Below are 14,489 nucleotides of genomic sequence, written 5' to 3' on the forward strand. Positions count from 1 at the left end.
TTATATGAACTTCTCAAAAAATAAAACAATGTGAGGCTCAAGAGATGGGCGAGCAAACCCGAACACTGCCCCTACAGAGAACCTGGTGTGATTCCCAGCACCCACGGTGGCTCACAACCATCCATAACTCCAGTTCCAGGGGATCCACTGCCCTTTTGTGGTCTGTGTAGGCACCAAGCACACATGTGGTGTGCATACACATATATATGCAGGCAAGTGTTCATACACATAAGATAAAAAAGAAATCTAGTTTTTGTATATAAGAGACACAGTAGTCCCGTTTGAGGCACAGCATATAGCTCACTGACAGACGCACAAGAAGATGACCTCCTGGTGGTTGGAGGGAGAAATGTTGCCAGTAGGCTTGGATACCTGAACACTTGGTCCCAGTTAGTAGTGTTGTTTGTGGAGGTTGTGGAATCTTTAGAAGGTGGAGCCTTGCTGGAGGAAGGACGCCCTGGGGCAGGCTTTGAGTGGGCTTGCCCACTTCCTGTTCTCTCTCTGCTGCACGCTTGCATTTGAAGATGTGAACACTCAGAGTTCTGTTCCTACCATGCCAGCTTCTTGCTGCTGTGTCTCTACCATGACGGGCCCTAACCCTTCTGGAACTAGAAGCCCAAACCCTTCCTTCTGTAAGTTGCCTTGGTCATGGTGCTTTACCATAGCAACAGATCCAGAGCTGACCTTAGGACCATCTAGCTTTTCTCACCGGCACGTGATTCTGTACTAATGAACCCGGCAGGTGCTCAGTGCATACTGAGCCAGCCCAATGCCAGTTAGCTCCACCCACTCACTTACAGTCCACGTCACCACATCCTACCTTGTTCTCCTTCAAAAGAAATTGGTGTTTAGTAACTTTAAATAGAAGAAAGTCAAAGTTTCTGTCTTCTGTCTCTGCTTGAGCTGGGTTATCTGTTGAGTTGACTCACAAGACGCAGAGACCCTGACTCAGGAACCAAAGGGACCCTCAGCCCACACGGCCACACAGCCACCTGCTGTCAGGCCAGATGTTCTTGGTGACCAGTGCTAACAATGCTCGAGAGAAACACCGGCTGAAGAGCCTGATACCCAACAGATCCAGAAGCAGGTGGGTCCTTACCTCCTCGGCCGGCAGAGCACACTGCTGTACAATGTAATCCACCATCACCTCACCTCCAGGCTGCTCCAAGTAGCCGTGGTGGGCCATGGCGCTGATCACCTGCACCACAGCCCGCTTCACCTGCCCAGAACCAAGAGAAGGTCAGGAAGGACCACGGGGGCCACATCTGGTCCTGTGTTACGTCTGCACCCACACCTGCACCTACACTCACACACATCAGTTTGTACACCTACATAACAACTGTGCCTTCAGCTACACCTTCACCTACACACTAAAACACACATTGGTTTATACATCTACACCCACATCTGCACCCACAACTTCCGAAGTTCCTAACACTTGGCTTCATGGAAGCTTGCTCAGCTCTCAGCTAGCAGCCCTTTAGCCAGTTGTGATTCGTGCAGCTCTGCAAGGGAAGGCCTTGTTCCTGCTATCCCACACGTGTCCCTCCTTCCTGCCAGCTCTTCCGAAGTCACCCTATCTCCTCAATTGCATCCGCTCTGGGCTCTTACCAAGCTTCATCCTCAAGTCTATGAAAATGGCTCTGATAAAAGTCTGCTCCAAGAACCCTGATCTCCATCTTTATCTCCCACCCTACACTCACAGAGTCTTGGTGCATAACAGACCTATCCCATCTGCACTGTTCATCCGGACCTAAGCAATAGCACTGGTGTTTATGAGGACTGGCTCTCTTGGGTGACACCCATGTTTCCTATGATATGTTATGGACCTGGTTGTTCGACCCCTCCCCCATGCAATGTTTCCCAGACCTTTATCTGTCACCCAAGCATTCCTAGTTTTGAGGCTGCATGGCCAACTTGATAAACCAAAATTAGTGACATTAACTCAGAGCCGATGTCTCCTATAGCTCAGTTAACCTAACAGATAACGGCCTTTGACCCCAGCCTTAGCCTTTTGCACAAATCTCCCAGGAGCCTTCAGCTCAATCCTGAGAATGCTTTTGCTTCCTGGAGTGTAACATCAAGCCTGAGAGTCTCACCTCCTGCCATCCCCACACCATGGTCATCTAATGTTGCTATGGGAACAGGGTGGGCCTGGGTTGGTAGCCATCTGCTCAGGCTGAGCATTCGTGTGCTCACTCACTCCATACTGCAAACATCTCATTGTTTGAACCCACAATGAGGAAATATACAAGCTTTAAGTCTCAGGTATGGAGTTTGTGTCAGGAACTCCTGAAGAAATAACAGTACGCTACACAGGAGGTCCTGGAAGCAGCTAGAGCCAGCACAGATGCTATCGTGGTTCTCAGGAAGTTTTAGGATCCTGCTGCCTCTGAGCAAGCAGGCCCTGCTAACACAGTAGTGCTCAGAAGGCTAGGGAAGGCTACCGTGCCCAAAGAGGGGTCTAACCTGTTTCCTGGGCTCCTGGGAGCCCTTGAGATACCCTACTTGGAAAGAGTGTGTCATGATCTGGGACCAGGGTCATCTCCTACAGTCAAAGGCAAGAAACCTGCAGGCCACATGGTATCAGTCCCATCTTCAGTGGGGCTGGAGGCTGAGTGTAGCCACACAGACAGTCCAGCACATTCATGTGATAGGGATATCAGTTCAGAACTCTAAGACTAAAGGAATAATCTCAGCATCGTTGCCAGGGTGTTAACACTGCCCTGCTCAAAGAAGGCCATGGGAAGCTTCAGGTTTGGGCCCTCCTGAGCTCTGCTCCAGCTGATTTCTGTTTTTGAGATAAAGTCTAATTATGTAGCCCAGGATAGCCAGGAACTCCTATCTCAGACTCCCAAGTGCCCAGATTACAGTCAAGAGCCACCACACCAGCTACCTAGTAGACTGAAACCATCTCTGAGTTTAAAGTGGTGAGTATACCTGCTGCCTGAGTTCTGAGTCCTTCTCAGGAGTGGTGAACCTCAGGGTGGTGCTGGAGCACTCTGGGCCTAGGACAGGCACCAGCCCTGAGGTAGCTTAGGTTCACTACGACAATGTGGAAATGTAGTCTGCTCACACTGCAGGTGTGCATACCTCTGACTGCCTGCACCCAGAGACTGGTAGGATGGGAAGTGCCTGTGCTCTGGCCCCTCTTCTGTTGGCTGCTCATAGTGAGCCAAATGGCCTGGTCTAGCCTGGTCTAGTCCAACAACGATTCAGGCTAACCTTCCGCTTTACCTTATCGTTGGTGTCCAGAAGAGGCAGCCTCATGGAAGAGAGGATAAAGGGCTTCTTAGCTTCCATCTGAGCAGCTGCAAGAAACAAACAAGATGGTCTTGACCTGCTAACCCGGACCAGTCATCCTACCTACATCTGCCTTCAAGTCTAGGCCTCAAAGGATCTGGCCTCACTTGATCCTCATGTAGAAGGAAAAATGGGCACAAAACCACTGCTCTAAAGGAGAAAAAAAAAATTCCCCAAATAATATTTTACCTAGTCCAAAAGCTCAGAGAGATTTAAAAGTCTCTGTAGGGTCCTTGTACATGAAGAACTGTATGCTCTAATCCTGTGAGGCTGAAACACCGTGTGCTGCAAACCTTGCAGGGCTAGAGGAGGCACAGGGCAGACCACTGCAGACTGAAGGGACTGGGGGATGCCTTCAACAGGAGCCCCAGACAGAGAGCTGGGGTATCTGTCCCGTCTCTTACCCACTTCTAAGTGGTGTGCCCACTCTGAGAGCTCCCGGTTCTGTGTAAGTGAATTTGGGCAAAACTCTTGGTATTGCCCGCTCACTTCTCCCTCCTTCAAAAGAGGTCATCGTGAAAGCGCATGCCAGTAGCAGGTGCAGGAGACGCCGTGGGTGAAACCCAAGCCAGCACCTAAGGGGCAACTGTGATGTAGGCTATTGAGGGGCCGCTAGGAATAGAATTCAGATTCTGCTCAGATTGTCTTTTCTCCAAACCCCACCCCTCTTTCCTATGAAGTATTACATCACGGTGGTTTACAGCTGTTGGATAGTCATTCTAGGTTCATTTCTCAACACCTAGCCTAAGCAAACAATGAACAGGATGATGAATTTAAAGGGAATGGGGGTGTTAAAGGGATAGCTAAATGCCTTTAAGGGGTGCTGGAGGTATAGTTCAGTGGTTAGGGGTGCTGGAGGGATGTCTCAGTGGTATGGGGTGTTGGAGGGATAGCTCAGTGGTTAGGAGTGCTGGAATGATAGTTCAGTGGTTATGGGGTGCTGGAGGGACGATTCAGTGGTTATGGGGTGCTGGAGGGATAGTTCAGTGGTTATGGGGTGCTGGAGGGATGGTTCAGTGGTTATGGGGTGCTGGAGGGATGGTTCAGTGGTTATGGGGTGCTGGAGGGATGGTTCAGTGGTTATGGGGTGCTGGAGGGATAGTTCAGTGGTTATGGGGTGCTGGAGGGATGGTTCAGTGGTTAAGAACAAATACAGTTCTTCCAAAGGAATGAGTTCATTTCCCAAAACCCATACCAGGTGGCTCACAGCCAGCTCCAGAGAAATCAGGCACCTCTGGTTTTTGTGGACACTTACATTCATGTGTCCACATCCACAGGCAGTCAAACAGAGATATAGTTAAAAATAAATTTTAAAAGGACAAAGAACTCAGGTGGGGGTGTGGCCAGTAGCTCAGAGAGTAAAGGTACTTGCCATCAAGATGGTGAGCTGAGTTCCATCCCTGGGACCAACATGGCAGAAGGAGAAAACCAATTCTTGAGTAAATCAATGAAAGGAATGTGATTTGAACACAGGTTGGCAGTTGAGGCAGTAAGTAAAAAGTGTCAGATTCTGGGGAAGTCACACCAGTGGTGCTGTGACTGAGCTGGTTATCAGTCAGCAGTCAGCAGTCTTTAAGCCAAGTCTGGGTGCTTCTCACACCATCCAGACAAATCGCTGCTGCTGCTCTGAGGGCTTCTTGCTGAGAACCAGCAACATAACCTTATATGCCTAAAGCGTGCGTGCGTGCGTGCGTGCGTGTGTGCATGTGTGCATGTGTTTGTGTTTTTCCACTTTCCGCAGAGAACCCATAGTTCACTTTTATCCAGAGTAATGGAGAGAAAAAGGAAATTTCTGCTCACAGAAGAAACTCAGCCACAGGTCTGGTCTGTACTGAAACTACACATGCAGTGAGGACAAGGCTGTCTGTCTACTGATCTCTGATATTAACAATTATAAACAGAGCAGCACAATTAGCATTTGGAACAACCCTTCCAGTGTTACAGTGACAGGCACAGAGTTCACCTCTCTTCACACCACTGGTTCTCTTTGTGTACCTGGGCCTCCTCCTCTTCAGTAAAGTCATTTTTGATATTGAAAATTTATGAATCTCCTCAGAAGTTTTCCCCATAATCATATTGGCCACAGTCTTACAGGTGACATCAAGCAAACCTTTGATGTCAAAGTACTTTGCAGCCAGAATAAGTTCAGAAAGTGTTCCTTGGTCAACTTTCAGGAATTCTTGGTCCCAAACAGGAATATCATCTGTCCCCTTTTCTTTGTTCTCGTCATCCCAGGGAGGAGGAGGGTCATCTTTGTGGTGGGTGCACCACCAAAGGACCTTTTTCAGAATTGCTGCATTAACATTTGGTAAAGGAAAAGGATCATCATCTGTTCCCAAATCTTCTAGCATGATCTTGATGGCCACAGATTATTTGGCAATTTCTACATCAACTTCAAATATCTCTCCATCAGAACTCTGCATAGTGCTCGGTCTCATGATGCAGGCCCAAGGCTGACATACAGAATTTATAACCGAACAGAAGAATCGAGAACAAGGCCACTTGCGTGTGCGTTTTAATATAGGGTTTCTCTGTGTAGCTCTGGCCATTCTGGAACTCACTCTGTAGACCAGGCTGGCCTTGAAGTCAGAAATCTACCTGCCTCTGCCTCCCAGTGTTGGGATTAGAGGTGTGTGCCCTCATTAGACTTATCTCCTAATACTTAAAAGAAGATTGAAAACGGCCACTAAGTGCTTGACTCTTAGCAAGCACAGACACTAACACTGGAATGGTGTCCAGAAGACTGGCCTGGCCCCTGTGCAATGAGACACTCAAATTTGAGTCATTCCGTATGTCTTTATGGTGGATTTCACCTTTTAAATGGGTATTATGAAGTGGCTATCACTGGATGTGAAAAATACCTGTAACCCCAATGATCAGAAGGAATCAGGAAGATCATGAGCTCCAGGACAGCTGAGGAGGTTGACATGTTCCAAACAACCTAGACCATACAGCAAGACCCCGTCTCAAAAGGGGGACCAGGGGGTAAAGAGGCTGGAGATCTGGGCAACCTTGGGAAAGATGGCTTGTTTTGTTAGTCTGGAACATGTGACAGCTAAATCGTGGCTTGCTACAAAGTGAGTTACTCCGGCTAGGATGCAAAGGGCCGGCTTCATTAGGTATCTTGGAAGAACAGAACGCATTCACCTAGTGGTAGTAAGACAAACGCATTACGTACAACCTGAAACTCTGCTCCTAGATACACCTCTAGGGAAAACAGAGACAGCAGCAGTCTTCATTAGAGTAGGAAACTGGAAGAATCCACGTATCCCTTGCTAACAAATGAGCATCTGGGAGATTAAGTCACTATAAATTTCACAGAAAAATAAGTCAGATACAAAATGCTCCATACTGTGCATTTTCTCTTTCCTTGTATGACAGGCAAAACAGTGACACCTCCTTGTGCAGGAATCTGCGCTTCCTGACCTGCAGTGGCCCTGGGTACCATCATCTGTCCTTCATTCTTCACCCAGGTGGGAAAAACGGGCTGTGCATCACCGAGCGAGAACAGTTACTATCTGTACTGTTCCTGTCTGTGAACTGTACTTCAAGATAAAGATTTAAGAGCATCTCAAATCTGTATTTATGAAGGCGAGAGGCTACAGAAAGAAACGAAGCACACTGTGGACTGTCTCCAGGCAGAGAAAATTCTGTTTCTTGTCTGCAGACATTTCCCTATGAAATGCCCAGAAAAAGAACACAGAGGGGAAAATGAAATATAGGTAAACACAGAGTGTCTTCTGAAGCACACTCCAATAAAAATCAGTTTACCGTATGAAATCAGTAAAAGCATCCCACAGCTAGATGAAGGTATCCAGTCAAATGCTGGCTGTGGTGGCACACACCTTTAGTCCCAGCACTCAGGAGGCAGAGGCAGGTGGATCTCTGAGTTTAAGGCCAACCTGGTCTACAGAGTGAGTTCTCAGACAGCCAGGGCTATATAGAGAGACTCTCTCTAAATTAAATAAAATAAAATGGTACCCAGTCCAACAAACACTTGCCCAGTCCTGAATGCTGTCCACCTCGATGACCTTGTGCACAGTCAGAATGGCCATTCAGAAGCCATATATTTCCATTATCAATAAACTTTTATGTATTTATCCATCAAAACCACTGCCACCGACAAACCAAACGAAAGACAATGACAGAGTTGGGGCTAGAAAAAGAACTTACTTTTTATATCCCCTTGCACAAGCCATGTGTCCTTCTACCTGAATTCTAATCCACTGATGAACTCTTAAATGAGAACATGTGTGCTTGTGTGTGCCCACACCCTAAAAAACACTACCAAGAGTCAACTTCTGGTGCCTTAAGCCACTACTAGGAAAAGCCCAGGCAACAGAATGGACCTTTTTGAACCCCATATCTAATGTCACCCAATGTGACCCATGGTCACTCTTTCCTGACCTCTGACAGGGCATGAATGGAATTCACCAAACCATAAACTCTTATGTACAACTATAATTATCTTTATGAAACTTACTGTTTAAGTCTCCTTTAAAAGCAGGAAAGTGGGGGCTAAAAGTGTTACTCAGAGGTAGAACACTTGCCCAGCACATGTAGAATCCCAAGTTTTCAATCTGTGATGGTGTGGATGGGAATGCCCAATAGGCCCATGTATTTGCGTGCTTGGCCCCCAGTTAGTGGAAGAGTTTGGGAAGGATTAAGAGGTGTGGCCTTGTTGAAGGAAGTGTGTCATTGGGGAGCAGGTTTTGAGGCTTCTAAAGCTTAGGCCATTCCCAGTTACCAAATGTCTGCCCATGAGCACTTGCTCTTCACTGTCCGCCACCTCCAAATAAACCTCTTCTTAAGTTACCTTGGTCATGGTGTCTTATCACAGTAATAACTAAAACACAGTTCAACTGCAATAAAGACCACCAAGCTAAAACACTACCACTAACAGTAACTCAAAGTAGGATGTTACGTTCATCCAGACGATGGGCATTACCCTGGTAACTATCCCACACTGGATACGCTACAGGTGGCCAGCGTCCAAACACATGGCACTCACCAGCTGAGTTGATGGTGTGTCTCAGGATCTGCAGGGTACCCACACGGAGCCTTTCATTGTTGGTGTCCAGCCTGGGCAGTAAGAAGGCCAGCAGACGGTCAGGAGAGCAGCAGGCTGCAGGGCAACATGTGCATCAGATACCGTCTAACAGTCTCTTTGCTCCTTGCTTCATGCTTGCACCCTAGGCTCGCCAGGACTGAGTTTGCTCACCAGGGTCATTCTGTAGCCGGAGCTTCCCAGGACAGGGAAGGATGCGGGAGACTGAACTCCCTGGCCATCGATTTCCCCGTGCTTTCTTTGAGCGGCGGTATAGAGTGAAGGGTCAGACTAGCACAGGGGACTCTTGCACCAAAGGGCTGGCACCACATGTGAGACACAGACTGGAGGTCACCAAGACCACTGGGCTCATTCCAACTTAATTCATGGGGAGCCCACAAGGGACCCCTCAGAGATTCTCCTGCTTCAGGGCTGGTCTACAGCTAGAGAACCATTCACAACCTCTCACCTAGACCTATATCACTGCCATGGGAACCTTTTGGAAATTACCTTGGTGGGTTCTCTCTCTCACCTTTGTGAACCAGTCAGTGTCAAGGACAGTAAAAATTGTTCCTTTTTCCCCCCACCCTCTGGGCCAGCTGTACCAGTCCCCGAGCCTGCCCTTCCTCCAGGCTCCAGGTGGGTGCTGATGTCACTGGTCTTCAGCAGCTGGCAAGTCATAAGCCTCTGCCTGACCCTCAAGGGGGCGAGCAGGATGGGACAGGATACAGGCATCAGCGACAGATCTGGTAGAGCAGGCTCTGACAGATCTACACCAAAAGACACACTGAAAGATGCTGTAGCTAGGGAGTCAGGTAGTGGCCAGACTGACAGCCAGAGCCAGGCAGCCACGTGCAGGGATGCAAATCAGTAGGTTGTGGATGAGGGTGAAGGAAGGAGTGCGTGGAATGGGAGACAGAAGCCTCTAGAAGAAGAGAATCCGGACTATAATACATATTTCAATGAAGACCTGTGGACTGTAACCAAAACCAAGATTCTGTTTGAGGCCCTAAGCCCTCCTCAGCCTGGGCCAAGAAGCCATTACCCTCCTCAAAGAGGACAGCCAACCAGGCTCGACTCTAACTCTGGTATTTGGGAGCCCGAGGCAAAAGGATCATGAATTTAAGACCAGCTGAGATAAAAGGACACTGAGAGGCTGTTTTGGTTTGATGTTGTTTTCAATAATAATAAATAATAATAATAATAATTGTAGATTTATGTTAAGTCAGTACATGAGTGGACAAGGAGAAGAGGTGGGAAAAGAAGAGGAAACAGAAGAGGAGGAGTCAGGGAGTAAAATGGAAAAGGAGGAGTCAGAGGAGGAGGAGAGGAAGGAACAGGAACAGGAGGACAGTTAACAGCTAGTGATAAGGAATTCTGGGAAGGGAATGGAGATGGTAGTGGTAAATCTGCCCAAAATAGACACGCAGCTTGTTTTCCTAATTACTGAGTTGTGTTTTCATTGAATGGGTTTATTTGGGTTGAAGAGGATATTGATAATAATAATAATAATAATAATAATAATAGACAACTGGCTCAGACATGTCCCCTGAGACGTCAGAAGACAGTACCCGAGCCACCACTCACTCACCCAGCACTGTGAAGCAGCGCAGCACCTCCTTCTGACTCTTCATCACCAGGGGGCTAGAGGACTCCACAGGCACACAAATCTGCTCAGGAGACAGGACAGAGGTTATGGTGACAGACTCATTGACACTCAGGGCCCTGCTGTGCAACAGGTAGGTGGTTCTACCTCACCTTGGGTATTTTGGGGAAAGTATTTTGTTGTTGCTGCTTTGTTTAAAAAAAAAAAAAAAAAAAGGCAAACAAACAAAAAGCTTTAAAGGGAGGCTGGAGAGATGCTCAGTGGTTAAGAGGTCTAGCTGCTTTCCCAGAGGACCTGCTTTCAATTCTCAGCACCCAACCCCATTCACAACTGTAACTAGAGTTGCAGCGGACTTGAAGGGGTGTGAAATTCTCTTGGGTTGGAGTTAGACAGTTGTGAGCTGTCACGTGGGTACTAAGAATCAAACCCAGTCTGCAAGAGCAACAACTGTGTTAACCAATGAGCCATCTCTCCAGCCTATGTTTTTATTTCTTTTGAGACAGGACTTATGTAGCCCAGGCAGGCCTTGAACTCATAATCTTCCTGCCTCACTCTCACTACTATAGGCATGGTCCACCATACCTGAAGAAGTAAGGAGTATCATAGCACCACTTCAATACTAGTGACAGTTGTAAGATTTATTTATTTTATGTGAGTACACTGTCGCTGTCTTCAGACACACCGGAAGAGAACATCTGATCCTATTATAGAGGATTGTGAGCCACCATGTGGTTTCTGGGAATTGAACTCAGGACCTCTGGAAAAGCCGTCAGTGCTCTTAACCACCGAGCCATCTCTCCAGTCCCCCCCATTTTTTTTTTTTTTTTGGTTTTTTTTTAGACTGATTCTTTCTACATAACCCTGGCTGTCCTAGAATTCACTATGTCGATCAGGCTGGCCTCAAACTGACAGAGATCTGCCTGCGTCTGTCTCCCAAATGCTGGGATTAAAGGCATGTCCCACCACTCAGCCTGGTAAATTGTTTTTTTAAAAGATTTCTTTATTTTCAGCCTGTGATGGTGTCATATGCCTCTGATCCCAGCACTCAGGAGGCAGAGGGAGTAGGGTCTCTGAGTTCGAGGCCAGCCTTCTAGTCTACAGGGTTAATTCCGGGATAGCCAGGACTACAGAGAAACCCTGTCCTGATAAACAAAAAACAAAAAAAGATTTATTTCACATGAGTTTTATTTTGCCTGTGTGTGTGTGTGTGTGTGTGTGTGTGTGTGTAGGGGGGTATGTGTTATTGTCAGTTCTTCTAACTTTCTGTGAGGGTTCCAGCTCGAGTGACAAGCGCCTTTACCCATGGAGCCAGCTCGTGAGTCCCATGGTAAGTTGTTACTGCAAACCCCCCCCCCCAATGTTGGAGGATGGGGCAACTTTTAGATTCTCCCCTGCTGTAAAAATGACAGTCAGCCAAACAGCCAGGCATCCTGCCTACCCGTATGACCATGAACCCTCCACGGATGCAATGAGGAAACTACAGATGCTGGGTGCGTGCTCTGGCTCATGAACCTATAGACCATGTCTGAACTATTTCAAAGCTCACACCGGACTTTTTGCCATCACAAGACTTAGAGAACTCTGATGATCCTGCAACCACTTAGACCTGGGTCAAGAGAGGAAACACGTCCTCTGGTGGCCAACCAGAGAGCAAGCGCTGTGACAGGTGCTAAAGGGCCAAGGTACAATTCCTATGAACTTAAGCCTTTATTTGCAAGGAAAGTTGGCTGTGACTGGTTTAAATGCCTCTCTTCTGGCAATACTACATGGATAAGTAAGATGCTTGAGTCATTTGGTGAGTCTGAGAGGCACCCAGATGCTCTGTGATCTCCGAGTGATCTTTTCTGGCTTTAGTAATTGGGCCAAGGTGACAGGAAGCCATAGCAGAGAACGTATCATGGCAACAAGGGCAGAAGCAGCAGCAGCGGCAGCAGCGGTGGCCCAGGCAGCCAGCTGCTTAGTGCTGCAGACGGAGCTCGACAGAAGTGCAGGCAGAAGAGCCAGAGCGAGACCAACAGCTCTCGCGGGGAGGGCAGCGCTGAGACTGAAGACTGGAAGAGCCACAGGAGAGCGACTGCAGGTGCTGGCCAGCCTTTAGGGCCAGAAGTCTCACCCTCCCCAGGCGCAGGAACTGTAACACTGGCTCTGGATGAGGCCCTGCTACTGACGGTCTGGATGGTCTACAACACTAGAGGCCATGGCCTGCTTCTGTCAGATGCTGAGGAATGCAAAAGCTGCCACAGAGTAAGGTGTGGTGGTACTCTCGTAATCCCAGCATTCCAGAGGCAGAGACAAGGATTCCTATAAATTGAGGCCAACCTTATCTGCATACGACCCTGTCTCAAAAAACATGCGTGCGCGCGTGCATGTGTATGATTTAAATTCAAAAAGTAAAACAAACAAAAACCAGAACCACTGACTGCTCACCTAGGCACAATTTCTATCATGGTGGAACAAAAGAACACCAGCCAGCTGCCTGGTAACAGAACACCTCTGCCCACAAGACATGGGTGGAATTCTGGGCCCAGTTCTCCGGAGAGGCTCTTCTCTAGTCCTTTCTCATCCCGGAGCAGGGATGCGCAGAGTCTAACAGCAGGATACATCCATATCATCGAAGGAGATTTAGAGGCCAGTTTTTAGTCCCTTACTGTTGGGAGTGGGAAGGGAGGAACAGCACCACATGTAACTGGCCCTCAGGTCTCAAGGAAACAGATCTGGGCTTCTATCAGCAACAGAACAAACTCCAAGTATCACCTGACTGGAAAAGTGCACTGAATACCAGTCATTTCTAGAACAAAGCATTCATTCATCCAAAACAGGAAGGAAAGACAGAAGGAACAAAAGAAAGAGAGGAAGGAGAGGAGAAGGGAAGGAGGGAATAAGGGAGAGGGAGGGAAGGAAGGAACATGATATGGTTGTTTTTGGAATCATCTCTCACCTCCAAAGAGATTTAGACTTTTGCCAGACTATGCAGGCACGCCATTCTCGTGCCCTGAGATCATTTGAGACTATGTGCTTAGGGGCTAGAGGAATAGCTCAACAGTTAAGGGCTATAGCTCTTCCAGAAAACCGAAATTTAATTTCCAGCACACAGTGGTTTTACTATAGCTCTAATGAAACTCAACGCCCTCTTCTGGCAACCATGAGTACTGCAACATCTGATACACAGACATACATTCAGGCAAAAACACTCATAAAGATTCCTTTAATGTATATGAGCACACTATAGTTGTCAGGAGGGATGGGTGGGGACATCCGTGTAGAGACAGGGTGCAGGAGAAGGTACGGGATGTGGAACAGTAGGAAGGTGGACTGGGAGGGGAATAAAATCCTGAGTGTAAAAAAAAAAAAAAAAAAAAAAAAAGAAGAAGAATGTATGCTGTGGTAATCATTTGCTGAAAGCAGCCAACAGGTTGAAAGCAGTCTTAAACAAAACAAAAGCCCCATAAAGCAAAATTTGGATATAAGTTGATAACATCTGTGTGGTTTTGGGTGCTATTCAGTGTCAGTAACTACTTCCCTTATAAAACTGTTAAAAGATTTCTGTAAAAAGAAAAAATAAAGTTTTTCAATCCTTTCCTATACTATTTTGTTTCTGCTGTTAAATAAATACAGAGCAAAGAATATTACTGGGGACAGACAGAGAACAGAAACACACCAGAGAGGCAAAGCCAACGGTGTCAGGGCCACATCAAACACACACAATGGGCAGTAAGCACAGACACTCAAATAGACAAAGACACGGGGGTGGAGGGGGAATAGAGAATTCAGATTTGGATTTGCTCTTGGTCAAACTATACCAAGAAAAAGTTTCTGCTTTTATTAAAAAAAAAAAACACACAATAAACTTTTTACCAAAGGAAGATCTGTCCAGTTTCCTGCAAAATACATGATTCTGTTGTGGATTTGTTGTTGTTGTTGTTTTTCAAGACAGGGTTTCTCTGTGTAGCCTTGACTGTCCTGGAACTCACTCTGCCCCTCAAATGCTGAGATTAAAGGAGTTCGCCACCACACGCAGCAATGATGTTTTAAAGAAAGTCTCATTGAGATCCACCAAGGCCCTTTTCCATTTTCCTACTCTTTTCTTAACCAGAAAGTTTCAGATTCATGCTCCCTTGCTGGGACACACTGTGTTCAGCACCTTTCTCCGTCTTCCTGACCCACAGGGAAGATGGCCAGCCAGATAATCTCTCATAGAAGTAGTTCCTGCAATAAAATCGGTGTCTCAGGACACCCCCATGTCTCTCCTCTCTTGCTTGGTCCCTGAGGTGACCAAGGCATCCTCAGGCCTCTGCTTACCACTACCACTCAGCGGCCATGCTGAAACTCCTCTGTATCTCCTGAGCCAGCCCTCAGTGCCACACTCTATCCTGGGTGCCCATGCCTGCTGCCTCTATCCAGGAGTTCCTGTGTGCCGGGGTTCTAATGAGACTGCTCCCCATAGGCTCATGTGCTTGCATACTTCCCCAGTTGGTGGAACTGTTTGGGAAAGATTAGGAGGTGTGGCCTTGTTGGAGCAAGTGTTGTCTCTAA

At 47.4% G+C, this 14,489-nt stretch overlaps 1 protein-coding gene and 1 pseudogene across 5 annotated transcripts in view; both read right to left on the reverse strand.

Annotated features, from left to right (window-relative positions):
• MROH1 (maestro heat like repeat family member 1) overlaps window positions 1-14,489 on the reverse strand; it is a 65,827-nt gene that overhangs the window by 25,440 nt on the left and 25,898 nt on the right. For all 4 annotated transcript variants that reach the window (XM_080939540.1, XM_080939538.1, XM_080939539.1 and 1 more), the window contains exons 11-14: window positions 9,942-10,020; window positions 8,315-8,428; window positions 3,238-3,311; window positions 1,100-1,219 (exon numbers count right to left, since the gene is read on the reverse strand). In XM_080939540.1, the coding sequence (XP_080795666.1) occupies window positions 1,100-1,219; window positions 3,238-3,311; window positions 8,315-8,428; window positions 9,942-10,020 (387 nt within the window). The remainder of the gene's footprint in view (window positions 1-1,099; window positions 1,220-3,237; window positions 3,312-8,314; window positions 8,429-9,941; window positions 10,021-14,489) is intronic.
• Window positions 5,263-5,741, reverse strand: LOC308438103 (S-phase kinase-associated protein 1-like; annotated as a pseudogene). The gene has a single exon. The product of its transcript is annotated as an S-phase kinase-associated protein 1-like (transcript).

Source organism: Micromys minutus, assembly GCF_963924665.1.
Source record: "Micromys minutus genome assembly, chromosome: 27".
Lineage (NCBI taxonomy): Eukaryota > Metazoa > Chordata > Mammalia > Rodentia > Muridae > Micromys > Micromys minutus.